The sequence below is a fragment of the Pipistrellus kuhlii genome, unplaced genomic scaffold (genome assembly GCF_014108245.1).
Source record: "Pipistrellus kuhlii isolate mPipKuh1 unplaced genomic scaffold, mPipKuh1.p scaffold_m20_p_73, whole genome shotgun sequence".
Lineage (NCBI taxonomy): Eukaryota > Metazoa > Chordata > Mammalia > Chiroptera > Vespertilionidae > Pipistrellus > Pipistrellus kuhlii.
The window spans coordinates 460,808-480,221 of record NW_023425577.1 but is presented as its reverse complement, the minus strand read 5'-3'; the positions used below and the strand labels follow the sequence as shown (position 1 = coordinate 480,221).

Genomic DNA, 19,414 nt, shown 5'->3' with positions numbered 1-19,414 from the left:
TTGTGTGGGACTGAGAGCTGCCCCTCCCCTCCCTGGGTCTAGGGTGTTGGCCTGAGTGGGGAACTTTCTGGTGAGCTTCGATCAGAGCAGGCTCTATCAGAGCAGGCTCGAGGAGACAGGAGCTCAGTTGTAGGCACATGGAGTTGGGTGAGGGGTTGTGCAAATCCAGCACCCACGGGAGGTCCAAGCCAGGGGTTGCATTGGCCGTGTTGTGGGGTGAGCAGGTGGTGTTTTGAGTCCGTCCCAGCTCAGGCAGCCATAACAAAATACTGTAGATTGAGGAGATTTAAACAGCATACACTTACTTCTCACAGTTCTGGGGGCTGGAAGTCCAAGACGGCTGTATGGTCAGGTTCTGGTCTGCTCGCATGCCTTTCCTGTGTGCTCGCTTGGGGAGAATAATATCCTTGGTGCTGTGTGTCCACCTCCCTCTCCACTGTTTAACCCATGCCCAGTTGTGAGGAGGAGGATTCAAATACAGTTTGCTGCCCTTGGGGAGTTTATAGTTGAGTGAGATTTTTGTGTTCTCGGAGGTGAGCATAGGAGCTTGGGGTGGGAAGTATAAAGGAGAGGGTTTCCCTCTCTAGGACACACACCCCTCTTTATCCCCCCCCCGCCCCCGCAGAGTGGGGGGGGTGTAGCTGAGGTGGAAGAGGAAATGTGGGCAGTAGCAGGAGAAGGGCACTCCAGGCAGGATGCACAGCTTGGCCAGTGGAGGAGGGAACGATGCAGTGGGCCTGAGGTGTGAGATAGGTTGGGTGAGGGGCTCAGCTTGGTGAGGACAGAATTATTGGGTGGTTTGGTGACCATGACCCCTGGCTCCATCCCACCACTTTCCAGCCAGCAGGTGACCTGGGCCAGGCACCAGCTGCTCCAGACCCGGTTCTTCTGGGAGCTCATCATGGCTCTGAGGCCCTTCCCTCACAGGGCCAGTGTGAGGGAGGAACTTGGTGCAAGAACACATGTAGGTGGCAGTTTCTTTTGAGCCCAGCAGACTGAATTGGGAAGGGAGCCCCAGGGTAGGTCTCTGGTGTCTCCTCTGGCCCCTCACTGATCTCAAAGCCCCTTAAGACCTTCTCCCCACCTGTTCCTTGCAAGGGCAGCAAGGTCACACCAGGTCTCTGTAGCCCACAGACCTGCCACTGAGTCGTTGAGCCATTTTCCCTAATTGCCATGTTGTGCCCTCTCCCCCAATGACTAAAGCTTCGAAGCTGTGGGTGCTGTACTCTGAGGTTGGGGTTCAGCCAGAATATTGGGAGATTCCTCCCTGCATTTCTGTTCTGCCTGCACTCCTGTTGCTGAGCTGCACCAATTCCCAGGGCGGAGTCTGGGCCTATAACCCCCATCAGCAGCCCTGTGGCAAACTGGACTCATCTATTCCTGCCTCGGTGCTCTGTCTAGCTCCCTCTCCATATTTAACACATTACAGATATTTATTGAGCCTCTTCCTCTGTTCTGATTTGCTGATCATGAACTTATCTGGCCAGAATGCCTGCCCTCATGGGGCAGTCTCCTTGGATAAGGAACTATACATGCAGTTCTTAAAACGCTGTCCCTTGATTCCACGGCATTGGATGACATCGTGGGTGGCTTTCTGTCCAGAGCCAATGACTACTGCAGTGAGGACTCCTGTGCCCCCCCCCCCTCCTTACCCCAAGGTTGGCGTGGGGACGGGGTTCACAAAGAGAAGGCAGACCCCATCTTCACTTCCCCTCCTCCCCTCTTCCCTCCCCACAACTGTTCACTCCTGAGTCTGACATCTCTCTGCTTCACTGCCACCACCACCCCTGTATTTTGTCCTGTGTTCTGGTCTCCGTTTTGCTGCTGGGAATTCCCCAGAGTTGGTCTGGGCCTTAGTCTCCCTCGCTCCGAGCTTCCCACTACTCACTCTCAAAACACATTCGTCCTCTCTAGGCCAAGGCTCCTGTCCCCTTTTCTGCCCCCCAGCCACACTGGGCTCCTTCCTGCCCAAGACTGTTGTGGCTCTATATGCATCATCCCCCTACCTTGCCACTAAGGGTGACTACTAGGTAGCATTCATCCCTGCTATAATTAAATCTCTCCCTATATCTCCCCACTAGAAAGTGAACTCTGAGAGCCCTCTTTGCAGCCCACCAGGATGGGTTAGATGCATGCACCCCCATTTTACAGGTGAACAAACAGGCATAGAGAAGTGAGGAGCTGGCCTGAGGCCACACAGCTGGAGAGTAGTATGGTTGGCATCAGAGCCCAGGTCTGGGGCCTCTGACTTCTGTCCTGCCTTGGTCCTCCCTCTGGGGTGTGAGCGTTCCAAGCTGGGGGTCTGAAGCACCTTTCTGGGGGCCGGGAGCCTCTCTCTCCCTTGGACACATTGGCCTTGTCACTTGAGCCCCAGTGCTCAGAGCAGTTTCTGTTTGGCAGCCTGAGAAGGTGGGTCAGGGCTCATCTGAATGGGGCTCTGCCTTATGTTCATTGGTGCCTCACACAGGGCCATCCAGCACTGTTGGAGCTCAGGAAAGGTGCTCTTTCTAATGGGATTTCCTGTCTCTGCCTCCCTCCTCTGATTGCCCTACATGATTGTTTATGACAACGAGAAAGAGGGCACAGCCTAGGGAAATCACAGGTTGCAGTGCCCAGGCAGACCTGGTTTGAATCTTGTCCCTACCACTTATTCACCAATGACTTCAGAACAGTCCTGAACTGCCACATGACCTCAGTTTTCCAAGCTGAGTATTGGGAGTATGAAATCCTCTCCAGAGGTTTACTAACAGGATTCGAGGAGCTCATGCTGGTTACCTGCATCTCCCTCCGGATCTGCCAGGTGAAGCAACTTGCTGAGTTTAGATTGAGTTTATAGAACCACCTTGGCCTTATCAGCATCTCTTTACAAATGGAGAAGTAGAGGTTGGGAGCTCTTGATCCCAGGAGTGAGTCAGTTCTGGAACCAGTACTCAACTTGGCCCCAAAGTGCACCTCTGAGTCCATGGGTTTGTGCTGCTTTTATTCTCTCGGCAGCCTTTTCAGAGTGAACACAGTGTTAAAAGATAAAGCCAAGTCGCCACAGTGTCCCAGTGCTCAGCCATAGAGGCAGGTCCGAATGGATTTGTAATGAATGTTAGCTGTGAAAGCTAACGGGACTGAGGGAACATGGGTGGGGGGGGGGGCTCTCGTTAGTTCCTGCCCCTGGGCCTTTGCACACACTCCTCTTCTGTCATTTCTCTTCATCCTTCTCACCAGCCTCTCTGCTCGGGGCCTCTCTTCTTTTCTCTGCCTGCTTATGCGGTCCACTATAGAAGGATACTCTGACTCCTGGGCACTTTTAAAGCCACGTCATCCTTCAGTGGTCTTTCATGATTGGCCCTAGAGCAGAGGTAGGGAATATCCAACCAGGCCAGGTAAGACCCACGGAATCATTTGGTCTGGTCCTGCCAAGACATTAGGGTTGAGTTAATTAAAAGTTTGACCGGATATAGCAGGCTAATTTTTAAATTGATAATTTTGAAGAATGAACATCCGTGAATGATGTTCCATAAATATCCAGGTGGCCCTTGGCAGGAAAGAAGTTCTCCACACCTGTCCTAGAGTAGGGGACATGCCCTTCCCATAGGCTCTGGCTCAGAAGTGTGTATTTTTTTTTAATCAATCTTTATTGTTGATATTATTACAAAAGTTCCTCATTTCCCCCACCACCACCAGATTCCCACCCCACCCTCTGCCCTTTCCTCACCCCCATTGTCTCATCCATAGGTGCACAGTTTATGTTCAGTCTCTTCCTGCATCCACCACTCCCCTTTTCCCTGAGAATTGTCAGTCCACTCCCCCTCCTATATCTCTGATTCTATTATAATCAACAGTTAATAGTGTTCATCAGGTTTTTAGAAGTGTGTACTTTTTAGAGGTTCCTGGCCCCCAACCCCAGTGGTCTACACCGATCAGGATAGGGGTTGAACTCCATGAGCAAAGATCACAGGCAGATCCTTAAATTTGCATTTCTTCCCTACCCCAACACTTTAGGGTTAATTTGCATAGATTAAATGTGTGGTATGATTTTATACTTTAAAAAAAATTTTTTTTATTGATTTCAGAGAGGAGGGACAGATAGAAATATCAATGATGAGAGAATCATTGATTGGCTGCCTCCTGTATGCCCCCTATTGGGATGGAGCCCACAACCTAGGCATGTGCCCTTGACCGAAATCGAACCTGGGACCCTTCAGTCCGAAGGCATACACTCTATCCACTGAGCCAAACCAGCTAGGGCTGATTTTACACATTTTATTTAAAAATATTGTTTAATTTTGCAAATAGGCAATGTATTCACCACGTTAAAAATTTAAAAGACCCGTAGAATGTGCCTGGCAAGTCTCAACCACAGTTCTGCCCAGAATATGGTTTTATTTTTATAGAGGTGCACATACCATGTAGTTTGCCCATTTAAAGTGTACAATTCTATGCTTTTTACCATAGTCACAGAGTTATGCATCCATCATAATTTTAGAACGTTTTCCATTAGTTCAGGAAGAAATCCTGTAAATTGGGTTCTTGGACTCAAATAATTCCACTTGGGGTATAGAGGTTGGGCTTTCCACACAGACAGACAATTCTGACACCAAAAAATTGTTTGAGAATTCAATTCTATTCTGACATTACCTGGAGATTGCTTCAGAGTCCACAGGCTCAGTTCTACAAGACTCCCCGCCAGTACACTTCTGACAGCAGTCCCAAGCCTGGGTTACCATGCTTCTGCTGACCGGCCACAGAAACTTACTGCTCAATTAATTTCTTAGAGCTGCTCACAGAACTCAGAGAAATATGTCACTTAACTAGATCATTGATTTATTGTAAAAGGGTATAACTCGGGAACAGCCAGATGGAAGAGCTGCATAGGGCTAGGTGAGGGGGAAGGGATCCCACGCTTCCATGCCCTCTCCTGACAAGCGGCTCTCCAGATCTCCATAAATAGACTGCCCAGTTGCATCACTGGCTGCCGGTGATTGGTTACATCTCTCTCCCCTCCCAGAGGTGGGGGGACTGGAAGTTCCACCCCTCGAGTCACATGTGTGGGTCCTTGAGCAACCAACGTCCATCCAAAGGTGCTTCCAAAAGTCACCTTAACAGGCCACTCAGCACTTAGGAAATTCCAAGTGTTGCTAGAGCTGTGAGTCAGTAATTATGGATGAAGATAACATATTTTGGTCATCTGAATGACCAAATATATATTTTTTATACATCACAATATGGCACCCTGTATTCTTTGCTCATTCCCCAAACCTCCCATCACCCTAGCCCCTGACAATCACCAATCTGCTCTTTTTTGTTGTTGTTAATCCTCACTTGAGGGTCTTTTTCCTTTTTTTTTTTCTTTTCTTTTCAGAGTAGGAGAGAAAGGGAAAGACAGAAATGTTGATGTGAGAAAAACACATCAATTGGTTGTCTCTGCACCCCGACCAGGGCCAGGCTAGGGAGGAACCTGCAGCCAAAGTATGTGCCCTTGATTGGAATCAAACCTGGATCCTTTTGGTCCACAGGCCAAGATTCCATCCACTGAGCCAAACTGGCTAGACCTGCTTTCTGTCTTTATGAATTTACCTGTTGTGGACATTTTCTATAAATGGGATATAGTATGTGGTTCTTTTGTCTGGCTTCTTGCATCGAGCATAATATTGTCATTTTTGTCTAAGTTAGTAGTTCCCAACCTTTCAGACCTCGCGGACCATCGGTTGGCGACTGCTGGTCTAAGTTATGACATGTACCTGTTCGTTCCTTTTTATGGCTGAATGATATTCCACTGTGTGGTTGTACCACATTTTATCCATCCATTCATCACTTACTGGACCTTTGGATTGCTTGCACGTTTGGGCAATTGTGGGTTGTGCTGCTGTGAATATTCATGTGCAGTTTTTTCTATGGGTGTATGTTTTCACTTCTCTTGGGTATAATTGTGAAGAATGGAATTCCTGGGCAATATGGCACCTGTGGAGGACCTGCCAGCCGGTTTTCCACAGCAGCTGTACATCTTTGCATCTTCACCAGCAATATAAGAGGGTTCCAGTTTCTTTCCTTGACAGCACATGTCTCTTTTCTTCTACCTGACCTAGCTAGTGGGTATGAAACAGTGACTTGTTATGATTTGGATTTGCATTTCTGATGACTGATGGTATTCTTACACAATTTCAGGGGTTCTGTCACTAGTCATTCACCAAATAGTGGTTGAGTGTCATGTCCTCAGCACTAAATACTCTGGGGAAAATGGGGTGACTCGACCTTCTGGGAGTTTCTATGCCAGTGCCCTTCAGAGTTACCCTATGCATAGAGTACTAGTGATGCGTTATTGATCTCTGTATTAATCACCTTTGTGTAAGTTTGCCTTTCCCCGTTGTCTGCAAGAAACAGCATGTGGCCACCCTATCCTGTAGCTTGACTGATTTGACAGTCTGTCTTAAAGGGATAGAAGGAGTGGCTCCTGCGATTTTTAAAAAAATGTATTATTTATTGATTTCAGCAAAGGAGTGAGAGAGAGAGAGAGAGAAACATCAATGATGAGAGGAAAATTATTGATTGGCTGTCTCCTGCATGCCCCCTACTGGGGATTGAGCTTGGAACCTGTCATGTGACCTTCTGGTTCATAGGCTGACGCACAACCCGAGCCACAGCTGCGATTCTTAAGGCCTCAGCAAACCTACCATGTGGATGCCACTGAGAATAGGCCTGAGCATGTCGCCTGACCCATCTCTCTGTCTTCCCCTGTCCCCTGCACAGCTGCCACCATGGCCCAGACCCTGCAGATGGAGATCCCGAACTTCGGCAACAGCATTCTGGAGTGCCTGAATGAGCAGCGGCTTCAGGGCCTGTACTGTGATGTGTCGGTGGTGGTCAAAGGGCATGCCTTCAAGGCCCACCGGGCCGTCCTGGCTGCTAGCAGCTCCTACTTCCGGGACCTGTTCAACAGCAGCCGGAGCGCGGTGGTAGAGCTGCCGGCTGCTGTGCAGCCCCAGTCCTTCCAACAAATCCTCAGCTTCTGCTACACGGGCCGGCTGAGCATGAATATGGGGGACCAGTTCTTGCTCATGTACACGGCTGGCTTCCTGCAGATCCAGGAGATCATGGAGAAGGGCACTGAATTCTTCCTCAAGGTGAGCTCTCCCAGCTGCGACTCCCAGGGCCTACATGCCGAGGAGGCGCCATCTTCCGAGCCCCAGAGCCCTGTGGCTCAGACATCGAGCTGGACGGCATGCAGCACCCCGTTGCCGCTGGTATCCCGTGTCAAGACGGAGCAGCAGGAGTCGGACTCTGTGCAGTGCACGCCGGTGGCTAAGCGGCTGTGGGACAGCAGCCAGAAGGAGGCCGGGGTTGGCGGCAGCAGTGGTGGCAATGGTAGCCGGAAAATGGCCAGGTTCTCCACTTTGGACCTGGCCGCCAACCGGCCACCTCAGCAGGCCTTGGCGGCGGCGGCCGCGGCCGCGGCAGGGGCCGTGGTGAGTGGGCCCAGCATGTCTGAGCGGACCAGCCCTGGCACCTCGAGCGCCTACACTAGCGACAGCCCAGGCTCATACCACAATGAGGAAGACGAGGAGGAGGATGCGGGTGAGGAGGGCACAGACGAGCAATACCGGCAGATCTGCAACATGTACACCATGTACAGCATGATGAACGTCGGCCAGAGTGGTGAGGCGCCCGTCCTCTCCCCACCCCTGCCCCCCTTCGCCATCCCTACCCCCGCCCCCCATCCCCAACACATATCTCTCTCCCCCCCACAGCCGAGAAGGTGGAGGCCCTTCCTGAGCAGGTGACCCCTGAATCCCGGAATCGCATCCGGGTGCGGCAAGACTTGGCGTCTCTCCCAGCCGAGCTCATCAACCAGATCGGTAACCGCTGCCACCCCAAGCTCTATGATGAGGGCGACCCCTCTGAGAAGCTAGAGCTGGTGACAGGTAGGCTGGCCTCACTTGCTCCCCAAGTCCCCCTCCCTCCACCCTTGGCCTCAGTGCCCTCTGGGCTCCTAGCCTGTAGCATAGCCCCTGGCTTTGTCCTAGGGCAGCTGACACCCTCTGTGTTGATACACATCAAAGACTGGCCTCTAGGCCTTTACCCTGGAGGCATTAGGGACATCATGGCCATAAGGCAGTAGATGAGTGCTTCTTAGGGTGGTGTGGGGTTAACTACTGAATGGTTAAGAATTTGGCACGGAATCAGTGTGCCTGGGCGCAAGCCTCTGCTGCCTGTTGTAACTCCTAGCTGGTTGTGCTGACAAAAGCTACACGTGTACTAGATGGGCCTGGCACATTGTAGGTGCCCTGTAGGCAGTGGTACCACCATCTGCCCTTTTATGAGCGCTGATGAGGCTGCCCTGGGGTGAGTTGTTGGAGAGGGTCTCTGGAGCTCCAAGAAGTGGGCCGGGCCACGTGGGGAATGCGGCAGTTCAGGGCCGGACTACCCTCCGTCTCCTCCCTCTAGGCACCAACGTGTACATCACAAGGGCGCAGCTCATGAACTGCCATGTCAGTGCGGGCACACGGCACAAGGTCCTGCTGCGGCGCCTCCTGGCCTCCTTCTTTGACCGGTGAGGCCCTTGCCAAAGCCCGGGGAGTGGGGAGCTGTCCGTGACCCCCACCACGGGATCTGACTCCTTCCCCATGGCCCCCCAGGAACACACTGGCCAACAGCTGTGGCACTGGCATCCGCTCTTCCACCAATGACCCCAGACGCAAACCGCTGGACAGTCGCGTCCTCCATGCTGTCAAGTGTGAGTGTCTGGCTTTCTGGAGGCGGGTTGGCGGAGGCCCTGGGGTGAGCAGACGGTCCTTTTTTCAGGTGTTGGCCTTGATAGGTGGGTATGGTTTGTTAAGGATCTGAGGCTCAATCTAGGCTTGTTGAAAGGAGGGCCAGGTTGCTTAGAGATTTCTTGGGAGGAAGTTGGGGAATGCATGGGGACAGGGCACTGAAGGGAATCCTGTGTCCGATGGGAGGAGGGTGAGGATCTTCAAATTCAAGGTAGTTATGAAGCAGCCAAGCCCCAGCCAATTGTCAGAGAGAACTCTGGTAGAAGGAGTCTCCTAATTCCTAAATTTTGCAAATAATACACATTTTTCAAGAGTACTGGGCCACCCTGTCAGACCATATATGTCTTACATGTGGCAGAGCTTAGTCAAGCATGGAGCCAGCTAATGTGATCTAGCATGCTCTCCGTAAAACCTGTTCTCACCTTCAAGAAGGGTTCCATGGTGTCCTGTGGGTGGAGGTGGGGGAGTCAGAACAAGCAGGGTCACCTAGGCCTGAGCTGTCCGCTCTCCCCGCACAGACTACTGCCAGAACTTCGCTCCCAACTTCAAGGAGAGCGAAATGAATGCCATCGCGGCTGACATGTGCACCAATGCCCGCCGTGTAGTGCGGAAGAGCTGGATTCCCAAGGGGAAGCCGCCCGAGGGTGATACCTACACCACCTTCATCAGTGACACGGGCAAGCTGGAGCCGGACATGATGGGCGTGGAGCACAGCTTTGAAACAGCCAGCCATGATGGCGACGCCGGCCCCTCCGCCGAGGCCCTCCAGTAACCCCCACCAGCCCTCCATGAGGCCGGCACACTCCCCCTCCCGTCACCCACCCACCTACCATCTTGGTCACGAGCTACTGTCTGTCCCTACCCAGGACCCGCAGGGTGTGCTGCATGCTTCGGCCTCCCGTCCCGCCCCTGACCCCGATCCGAGTGGGCTGGGAGGGTGGCAGTGGTGCGAGCTCTGCGTGGCCTTCTCTCTCTCCCACACACTCGTGCACAGTCAGGGAGTACTCGCTACCCCCTCTTCTCACCCCTAGCAATTGTTTTCCCATTCCACTCAACCAGGCCAGGCAGGGAGGGGCAGTCTAGGGGGCAGTCCTCTACTCCACCCTTCGCTGCAGCCCCATGGGACTTGCAGGGGCCCCGGGGTGCTCAGGACCCCTCCTGCCACCACCTCCCAGTGCTTCCACGTTTCCAAAAGCGCCTTCCTGTCTCCTCCGGCTGACCCTGGGCCTGGGGTAGGCGAGGCTGTGGGGACTGCTCTTGTGACAGCTGAGGAAACCTGAGGCTCAGAAATTACATGACTGACCTGAGGTGGCAGGCGGTAGTGCGCCCAGCGCCCTTCTCTCCCCACCACCCTGTACTCAGCCTACCTTGCCCTGTCAGGCCCGGCAGACCTGAGTGGGGCAGGTCCTGAGTGAGGGATGCAGAGCCAGAGTTTCTGAGGAGAGGTTTTGGAGACTCACAGGTGCGTGTGCGTGTGATTGTGGAGAGGTTTTGCTTTAAAATAAATGAAGATAGAGGCAGTGGAACCAGGGGAGCACGCTGGCAGGCTGCTGCCCTTCCCTCCCTCCCCACCCCACCCCACGGCAGGGCTCCCAGCTCCCATCCCCTGTACATACTTTTTAAAACATTTTTTTAGCTAATGAAATATTGAAGTATAAGATTCCTTTTATTTTTCAAACCAATGGGACTGTGTCTGATGTGCCCTTTGGTCGCTGGGGGCCGTGGAAGGTGGAATGAGGAGAGGGGTGCGGGAGTAGGCTGAATGTGTGCATGCATGTAGAGTATGGTGCACGTTTCCAAGGCAGGCCCCCAGGCCAGCTGTTGCCTGGACTACATTTGAAGGATAACCTGGTCTTGGCCTTTTGGCAGAGCCCAGTTTCTGGGGACAGGGCAGGACCCACTGCATTTATTAGCAGTTGTTTGCTGAATTTTCTCTAACCATTCCTCTTTTTACCCTCATCCAGTGGGAGTGATTTTAGTTTTACATGTGAACCAGAGGGTTATTTTGTTTTTGTTTTTGCTCCCCATCCCCCTGTGCTGCTGGGTGTCATTTGACATTTTTTGTCTCGCTTTTTCCTTGCCTTTCGCCTCACCTCTTTCTCACTTCTGGTCTCTTCCTGAGTCTGACAGCCCACAGCTTCCAGAGGCAGGAGCCTGCTAGGGATGGGTGGGGCTATTCCAATGAACCCTTGGAATCTGACTTGGAGGCCACATCCCCCACCCTGTTGCCTCTACCAGCCTGTGGGAAGGGGGTCCCTCCAGCACCTGTTTGTGGAGTTGGAGGTGTCCGGTCTGGCTGTGATCCTGGCACTCTTTCTGGCCTGAGTATGTGTGTGTGGGGGTGGAGGCAAGTGTATGAGGGGGGAGTTGACACCCCCAGCTAAAGCACAAGCACCTTAGTCGCACCTCCCCTGCCCCTCATCCTGGCCTTGACACTCTACCCCAGCGTCATCCCAAAGCACAATATCCCAGTCACTTGGTGGGCTCCAGGGGCCAGAGAGGGGTGGGCTGGGGTTCCAGCCAGCCCCCAAAGGAAGCAGGAGTCTCCAGGTACTCCCCCCTTCCAGGCCTTAGCTGGGGGCCAGCTCCTGGGACTGGTGTCCTCTCCCTCCCCACCATTTTTTCTGGGCAGATCCCTGCCTAGCCCCCTCCCTGCCTTGTACTCAGGCAGGGCTTACCCCCGTCCTTCATACCCCTGCAGCACTGGGTTGGGTGGCAGAACCCCTTGTTTCAGGGACCCCAGGAGGTGCCCCTGGCTCCAGGGAACTGTGTGTTGGTGAGGGAGAGGGGTTGAGGGGGGGGGGGGGGGATATTCCTCACCAGGAGAGCCAAAGACAGGGTTGTGCCTTACCCCAGGAGCCACCCCTGTGCCCATCCACCCTGCCCTTTCAGGTGGCCTGCTGCTTTTCCTTCCCTCTCCTTCCCCTCCTCCCAGCCCTGCTCTGAGCTGCATGGTTCCCACCCCCACCTGGGCAGCCAGGAAGGAGCATGAACGGAGACTCACCAACGCAGAAAAGACTGGAGGCCTCTGGCAGCCTGTTCCTGTAGGACAGGCCAGCTGCTGTGTCCACGTGGAGTGCCAACACCTGCCCTTCTCTGGGCTGAGCCCCCACCCCACCCCAGCCTGTAAGTGAGATTGCACATTAACTACTGTAAGGAGAGGAGCGCACTGGGAAATGTGAACATGAGGCCATCAGTGACACTGATGGGAATAAACCTAACGCCTTTGTAACAGCCCTGCAGCATGCTACTCACTGGGGGCAGTGGGGTTGGAGTGGCTGCGAAGAGATGCTACACACTGGGGTCCCCATTCTGCAGAGCAACACCCACTGCCCAGGACACTCACTGACAAACACAGCATGGTCATGCTGTGTGGCCATGCCAAATGTCATAACATCCATCATGTGAGGGGGAGGGGTAGCATGTTCTTTTCAGATGGTGACAGTACAGACCCAGGCCACCAATGGGTTCCACTTACCCCATGTGTAGACTCAACACTTCCCAAGGCTGTTCCTGCACACATGGCCCCTGCATGGGCATCCCACGGGAGTCCCTCCAAAGCTAGTAGCGGCTCCCTTGAATGGGCTACCGGCCCTCTAGCTGCCCTGTGGTCCGACATCACACATCCTAGACACACCCCTCCCTCCATTCTGAGTCTACACAAAAGCTGAAATGTAGAGTCCTGAGGATATGGAATGACAAAAGTTCTATGGAGCCAAATAAAGACATGTAAGTGCCTTGGGATCCCATTTATTCAGTCATTTCAAGCAGCCTGGGAAGCTTAGTAATCTGAGGGATCCCATTGGTCAACAAAAATCTGCTGGGAGGTGGACAAGGAGACTCCAGGCCAGCTCCTTCCACCCAGACGCAAGTGAATGATGTCTATGGGGGTGACTGATAAGGTTCAGGTTGACACTGGCAGTCAAAAGTCCATGTATATCTGCCACCCCCAAAATTTTACTAAGCCTACTGTTGACCTGAAAAGAGTCAATAGCACATATTTTATATATGTACCATATAATGTATCATTATACAATAGGCAACAAACAAGGTTAAGAAAATTATAAAGAATATACATTTATAGTATTTATTTTTAAAGTCTGCATATAAATGGGCCTGCACAGATTAAACCTGTGTTGTTCAGAGGTCAACTATACTACAGTCACAGGATGGCTTGGGTATGTCTCAGAAAGGCCAGCCCATTTGGAGTCTTGAAGTCCGACATCAGCTGTCAAGGGGTTTGGGGGACCAACAGCATTGCCAACAAACATTCAGAGCTAATGCTGCCCACCTGACTCCCAGAAGCACACCTTTTATCACCAGGAAGACCTAGAACTGAGTACGGAATGGGCTAAGAGAACTCAAACCACATAAAAAAGGAGTCTGTACATGCTGGGTTCTTTTTTGACAAACTGGCCTGATAGAATAACATCCTCGTAACATGGAGCACTCTAGGACGTGTATGTGAGGGAGAGATTCGTGGTTCCCACGCCTGAATAATGTGGGGGATGGAAACATCTGATATCTAAGGTTCACAGCACTTACAAGTTTACCCAGCTTACATACGTATCATTTCATACTTGGGAGGAAGGCTCCATGCAAAGCCCTTACATGTACATACACTGCCGTGTTAGAGTGGCTTCACAGAGGGAACTAGAAGCCAGGTGTGCAGGGGAGCCCAGTGTTACTCGGAGGCACCTCAGAATGACCTCTCAGCTCCGTGGCTAAGGCATCTACCAACTTTGGGTTCAGAACAGGCAAAAGATGTTTAGGTTGAACTTCAAGCGCTCAAGAAAGACTCATGGTTTAAAATTTTCAGGGGCAATAAAATCCATCATGAAAACCAAGAAATTAACCAGAATAGTCTTTTCTGCACCTAATACTGGCCACTGAAATCCTGAACATGCACACATGCGTACACACATGCACACCTGTGCGTGCAAACGAGGTTTAGAGTTTCAGGAAGCAGCCACAAGTTTAGAGTCAACATACCATATGATCTACATATGTATAAAAAAGGCTGGGATTTTATTTCCAAGTTGGCACACGTAGAAGGCACAGGGTGAATAAATGACTTTGGGACACTGGAAATAGAAATGGGACAGGGTGTGTCTGAGGTCCCCCTACCTCCACCATCCCCTAAGTGCACTTGAGAAAGAACCAGTGGTAGGGGCTCCAACCAAGGGCCCCGAGGGTTCCACTGGCTCTCGGTGAGAGCCTTGGGACAGCTCCCCAGACATGACACCCTCCTCCCAGGGGGCAGTGCCCTACCAGCTCCCCCAGCTGGAGGGATCAGCCCCCTGGGAGAGCCAGGATCAGAGAGAGAAGAGCAGGATGAGAACCAGGAGAAGCACCCCCAACAGCACCACAATTGCACACCACTGTCGGCGGTCTAGGGGTAAGAGGGTCAGAAGTCATGAGGGAGGCAGCACCACCCCATGCCTCCACACACCCGCTCCCCCAAATAGCCTCCCCCCCTCCCCCCACCCCGAGAACTCACCACTTGTCATATGGGACACTTTGGCCATCTTCCTGAGGACCCCATCCATCCGGGACTGGGTGAGGTCCATCTCATGAGCAAAGGTGTCCAGCATGCTGCCAAGACCAAGATGGTGTAAGCCTTCGAAGGGGAGCCGGCCTCAGGCTCCCAGCCCACCTTGGGGGTCCTGGCCTCACATGCCCTGCTCATCCAGCTCCTCCCCAACGCGGCCGGACATGTGTTTCAGAACCCGGATGCTCCCAGACACCAATTCCAGCTGTTGATCCTGTTGGTCCATGATCAGCTGCAGATTGAAGAAGTGGAAACTGCTGTCATCAGGGAGACCAGAGTTCCTCCAGCCCATGACTGACCAGCCGCACAAACCTGCTGTGTGGCCTGCTGCTCCTCAATGTAGCGAGAGGTGACAGAGACCACGCTGGCATCCAGCAGGTCACTGGATGGCTTCTGGGCAGTGGGCTTGCCTGTGAGCATCTGGTGGGGCACAGAACACAAGCTCAGGGAAGAACACCCACTCAGCAGAGAGCCAGACTCAGACAAATTTAGACGGTAGTTAGTAAGGCAGTGTTTGAAGCGCAATGGCCTGGGTTCCTCACACCCACTTAACAGCAAGGTGACTCCAAGGTCACACCACTTGACCTCCCTGTGTATCAGTTTCCTCATCTGTAAAATGGGGAGAACTATAAACCCTGTTTGCTAAGGTTGGAATGAGAAAATTAATCCATGGAAAACATCTATCTATAGAAAAGGCTAATATGCTAAGTATCCATCCAACCAGTAACTATGATACACAATCACCACCAGGGGGCAGACGCTCAACAGAGGAGCTGCAGTGACTCACACTGGCCATTAACAGAAAAACAGCACCTCGGACCTGGCGCCCACAAAGCAACCCCAGAGTGTCAGCCCACCAAATCGCAGCCGACACTTGCCAAGACCCCATGGCACAAAATGTGGCCCACAGCCCAGCCTGGAAACGGTGGCTGTGGGCGCTGGGTAATGATGTCACATAGCAACAACCAGCTCTCTCTCCCTAGCAATTAGCCTCCTTGGAGTTTCTTCAGCCCAGAAACACAATTGGCTTTGTAGCCAGGGGGAAACGTTTTCACTGTAACCAAATGTGAAGCAGTTTTCCCGTGTCTCATGTCATTTGATCCTCACAAAAGTCCTGGAGAAGGTAGATAGGAGACTCAGTGGAATCCTATTTTCTTTTTATTAGTCGGAAAACAGATATTTAGAAAGCTTAGAAACTTGACCCAACTGAAAAGAATAAAGGATGAACCCTGAAAGTGACTTCAGATTTTCTCACTGACAGAATATAGTCAAACACTGCTGCAGTTAAATATTTCACCCTTTGTTCTCCCTGCGTGATCTATAACAATAATCTGTTCGTGTTGATATTGACTACTGTGTTGCTGACAACTACCTGAAAGAGAAATTAGGATGCTTCACTGGGCTAGAAAAAGTTTAGCTAAATCAGAAAGCAAGTCAGCCCTAACCAATTTGGCTCAGTGGATAGAGCATCGGCCTGCGGACTGAAGGGTCCCAGATTCGATTCTAGTTAAGGGCATGTACCTTGGTTGCGGGCACATCCCCAGTAGGGAGTGTGCAAGAAGCAGCTGATTGATGTTTCTAATTCTCTATCCCTCGCCCTTCCTCTTTGTAAAAAATCAATAAAATATACATAGAAAAAAGAAAGCAGGTTAAATTAAGCAAGTTTATTCTATATGTATAAAGGGCTAAGTTGACTCGCCCATGCGAGATACATATAAAACCCTCACTAGCACCAATCACACGCGTGTGTTTCAATCTGTCATTGTCGATCATGAATTTGATTGACACTTATATTATAGAGAAAGAGCAAATAGCGATATTAAAATATTTCTAATTCCTCTCAATGTGCACGAATTCGTGCACTGGGCCACTAGTTACCATATAAACAAGTGTAAGAATGTGGACTTTAATCCCCAAGGTAGCACACCAGAAAAGCACATAGGCACTGCTACAGGACTCCAAGCTGGTGTGGGCCTCAGCTCCCCCACCTTCCCAGATCCCCTGTGGGCTTATGATGGGATGGGGAGAGACTGGTGGTGTCACAACATACAAAGAATGGGCATACCACATATAGGGGAAACGTGTACAGACAGGCAGCAGGGAGCATTCGAACAAAAGGCATGAGCAGGCACACACACAAAGCAAGCACACCCACGGGTGGGTGGGTGTGTGTGTGTGTGTGTGTGTGTGCGCGCGTGCGCGCGCGCGCATGCACAAGGCAGATATGACACATTCAGAGGCCAAGTTCACACACTCAGATAAGTCAAGTGCATACACAGAGGGAAAATGTAGGCATATATGCTGGAAACAGTAAACACAGAACAAAGAAAGAGGATAGGTATACAGACACAACTCACACACCCCTCTTCCTCTCCACCCCCCCCCCCCCCGAAGAAACCAATACAGACCTCCAGGAAAGGCAGAAGGGAGTATTATACAATCAGTGAGGGCTCAGGTATACACATACAGAAAGCAGGCAGGTAGACAGCCAAAAGGACTGCACATAAAAAGGATGGGCACTGACATAAAAGGGACAGACATACACTTTCCCAGGGAACAAGCAAACGCACACCAAGGAGAGGCTCACCCTGAAAAATGTTTAGGGTCAGGTCAAGATGCCTTACCTCTCTATTATTTCTCTCCAGGAAGGCGATGGCTGCTGGGCTGACCATATGGTCCTTCATTTCCTGGGGATGAGGACAGCATCAGAGAGTAAAGACGCCCCAACCTCCACCCTTTACCCCATCATAACCTCCTCTCTCTCACCTGGACAGCTTCTCGCATCCGCTCCACGAATACCTTTCTCTCCTGCAGGTCCCCAGCCGGGAGCTTGAATTTGCCTGGGTTGGCTTCCACTATGCGTAGGCCCCGAGTCAAGAGTCAAGGCCACAGCTAGACATAACCCCCTCATCTGCCTCAAAGCCTTCAACCCCTCCCTGGTGTCCAGCCTCCCAGATCCCCCCTGCCACCGCAATGGGTTCTCTCGGGCCGCCCTCCAACCCTCCAGCCCTCCAACCCTCCGGGATATCGATGGTCTCCTCCAGGTCTTCGAGGTCCCACTCGATGCTGCGCAGGCCATTCCGCAGTTCATTGGTCGTCCAGTCCAGCTCCTCGCGTCCGACCGCGGCGCCCTCCTGCAGGAGCTCACACCAGCGCTGGTACAGCCCGCGGGCTGTGTTCACCGCCTTCTGCACCTCGCTGCAGGCAGGCAGGGGCACAGCGGGCGCGTCTGGGGGCGGGCAGGCAGGCCTCCCGCCCGCCGCTGCGCCCCCACAGGAGTGGGGTAGCTCAGAGGACCCCTACATGATCTCGCGTACCTCTCCCGCTCGGCCCCCGGGTGATCCCGACCCGCGCACCCCAAGGCCGCTTGAGCACTGGCGGGCGGGGGCCCGAGCACCCTCCGCCCTCCCCCATCGCTGTCACTCACCCTCGAACTACAAAAAACGGGTCTTCGAGAGACATGTCACCGCCCCGGGTCGGAGGCCGAGCCCCCTCGCGTCCGGGCCTGGAGCGCTGGTTTCCTCGCAGCGGAGGAGAGCGCGCCACCACTCCCGCCCCCGTCACGTGACCTAATCTACCATCGAGAGCCGGGCCACGAGGAAAGATAGAGAGGCCGCAAAAGCCGGAAGTGCAGGACTCCGGCCGCCTCCGCCGCCATCTTGGCTGTGGGCAGAGGCGGCTTTCTGTGCGCATGCGTCCGCTCTCCGGGTCCGCCTCTCTCGCGGTTCCCGGCTTCCCCCTGGGTCTGCCCGGCCCGGCTGGAGTCTGGACTTGGGATCTCTGGGTTCGAGACCCAGCCCCTTGAAATGGTTGCTGCGCAGCCTCAGTTTCCCCTCCCGGCAATGTGAATAATAATAATAATAATAATAATACTAATAATAATAATAACCTCCCAAGAATCAGATGGGATTGTGGCTGGGGAAGGGGCTCGTTCGATTCGTAGTTCCTTTTAACGGACTCCTTGAGCCTGCGCCCGGATGCTACCCAGGGAGATCTGTCTGAGCCCCGGGTCCGGGAGTAGGTTTGGGAAGGGCTGGGGGGAAAGGTGATCGTCCCCACCTTCCTGCGGGCGGGGTGACGTGCGGGCATTCTGTGGGTGGTTCTGCCGAACTCTCCTCTCTCTCTCTTTCTCTCTCTTTTTTTTTTTTTTCCTGCTGAGGGGGGGCACCTCGAGGTCCCCATGGGGCGGAATGGCCGCTGTGGACGCCCCGGAGCTGCTCCCGGGGGGATGGGGTCTTGCCGGGTGTGAGCCTAGGAGTTGCGGGGAGGCGTGGTGGGGGCTCTGAGGATTGTTTCCGGGGCAGAGGAGCCCTCTGCATGTGGGGTCTCCCGTCTGGGGAGAGAACAAGGATGTGTGGGAGGAATACAACGTCTCTGTCACACAGGGGCGTCCCTTGGGGCTAGGGAAAGCACTTTTTTCGGGGGTGCGGGGAAGCCATCGCCTGAATGAGGGGCTGATCTCACTCTGAAGAAGTCCTCGGAGGGTCGCCCCTGTGTGTCAGAGTCGCTGTGTGGGGTTTTAGAGTTCGTACCTGGGTTGGGATGTCATAGCGGAGTTTCGGAGGTGGCGGGGTGGCGGTGGGGGGTAGGGGAGTGGGGACATTCTCGTCCGGCCCCCGCAGTGTGTGGCAGGAAAGGTCTCTGAATGGGGGACAGTGGTTGCACGGGGTCTTTAGGGATTGCTGAGTCCCCAGGTGCAGGGATCGGGACCTGAGCGTCCCCCAACGGGGCAGGAGATAATTAATTGGGGGAGGAGGGGAGCAGTCATACCTGGGAGGGGGCCTTGTAGGGAGAAATAACTGGGAAGACGGGGATAAAAGGGCCCTCACCGGGCCGCCCCTGGTGCAGGCAAGGTTTTTGTGTAAAGCATCTGGGATATGGCGCCAGTGGGGAGCCCAGAGATCACCTCAACCCGCCCGCGGGGGGCATTCCCGGAGCGGGGCGGGGGGGGGCGTCACGCCTTCCCGGCCTCCCGGGAAGGAAGCGAAACCTTCCTCTTCGCCCCCACTAGACACGGCTCCGGAAGCCGGGGGCTCCAGGCAGCCTCAGCCCGGGGAGGGGAAAGGAAAAGGGCGTGTTTGGGGGCCCGGCCCCACCCACGCCC

General features: G+C 53.3%; 2 protein-coding genes and 1 long non-coding RNA gene across 5 annotated transcripts; 2 read left to right on the top strand and 1 right to left on the bottom strand.

Moving 5' to 3' along the window:
* The first annotated feature begins 6,746 nt into the window (after positions 1 to 6,746).
* On the top strand, positions 6,747 to 11,993 carry NACC1 (nucleus accumbens associated 1). The gene is made up of 5 exons (XM_036422831.2): positions 6,747 to 7,644; positions 7,737 to 7,910; positions 8,434 to 8,539; positions 8,625 to 8,722; positions 9,278 to 11,993. The coding sequence occupies exons 1-5, from the start codon at positions 6,747 to 6,749 to the stop codon at positions 9,529 to 9,531; spliced, it is 1,530 nt and encodes a 509-aa protein (XP_036278724.1). The 3' UTR covers positions 9,532 to 11,993.
* STX10 (syntaxin 10) lies at positions 7,461 to 18,027 on the bottom strand. Of its 3 annotated transcripts, none has more exons than XM_036422834.2 (8): positions 17,738 to 18,027; positions 17,339 to 17,508; positions 17,077 to 17,171; positions 16,935 to 16,997; positions 14,623 to 14,730; positions 14,440 to 14,542; positions 14,260 to 14,354; positions 7,461 to 7,597 (listed from the first exon to the last, which is right to left on the bottom strand). In XM_036422834.2, exons 1-7 carry the CDS (start codon positions 18,001 to 18,003, stop codon positions 14,266 to 14,268), a joined length of 894 nt encoding a protein of 297 aa, XP_036278727.2. In that variant the 5' UTR covers positions 18,004 to 18,027; the 3' UTR covers positions 7,461 to 7,597; positions 14,260 to 14,265. The 3 variants fall into 3 exon arrangements, with proteins under 3 accessions (XP_036278727.2, XP_036278726.2, XP_036278725.2); XM_036422833.2 differs by lacking the exon at positions 7,461 to 7,597 and adding an exon at positions 10,733 to 14,151 and having other exon boundaries at positions 17,738 to 18,022; XM_036422832.2 differs by lacking the exon at positions 7,461 to 7,597 and adding an exon at positions 10,733 to 14,151 and having other exon boundaries at positions 14,436 to 14,542; positions 17,738 to 18,016.
* On the top strand, positions 14,728 to 16,627 carry LOC123651723. The gene is made up of 2 exons (XR_006740593.1): positions 14,728 to 15,743; positions 15,959 to 16,627. It is a non-coding gene; the product is annotated as an uncharacterized LOC123651723 (long non-coding RNA).
* Positions 18,028 to 19,414: the final 1,387 nt, after the last annotated feature.

Bases quoted from the DNA above. Each gene is read 5' to 3' on its own strand.
- NACC1 (XM_036422831.2), top strand. From the start codon at position 6,747: ATGGCCCAGACCCTGCAGATGGAGATCCCGAACTTCGGCAACAGCATT. The intron at 8,540-8,624 runs GTGAGGCCCTTG...ATGGCCCCCCAG, and splicing joins CTGGCCTCCTTCTTTGACCG to GAACACACTGGCCAACAGCT. The intron at 8,723-9,277 runs GTGAGTGTCTGG...CTCCCCGCACAG, and splicing joins CGTCCTCCATGCTGTCAAGT to ACTACTGCCAGAACTTCGCT.
- STX10 (XM_036422832.2), bottom strand. From the start codon at position 18,003: ATGCGCACAGAAAGCCGCCTCTGCCCACAGCCAAGATGGCGGCGGAGG. The intron at 17,509-17,737 runs GTGAGTGACAGC...GCCTGCCTGCAG, and splicing joins CCGTTTTTTGTAGTTCGAGG to CGAGGTGCAGAAGGCGGTGA. The intron at 17,172-17,338 runs ATATCCCGGAGG...CTCGGGGCCTAC, and splicing joins AGACCTGGAGGAGACCATCG to GCATAGTGGAAGCCAACCCA.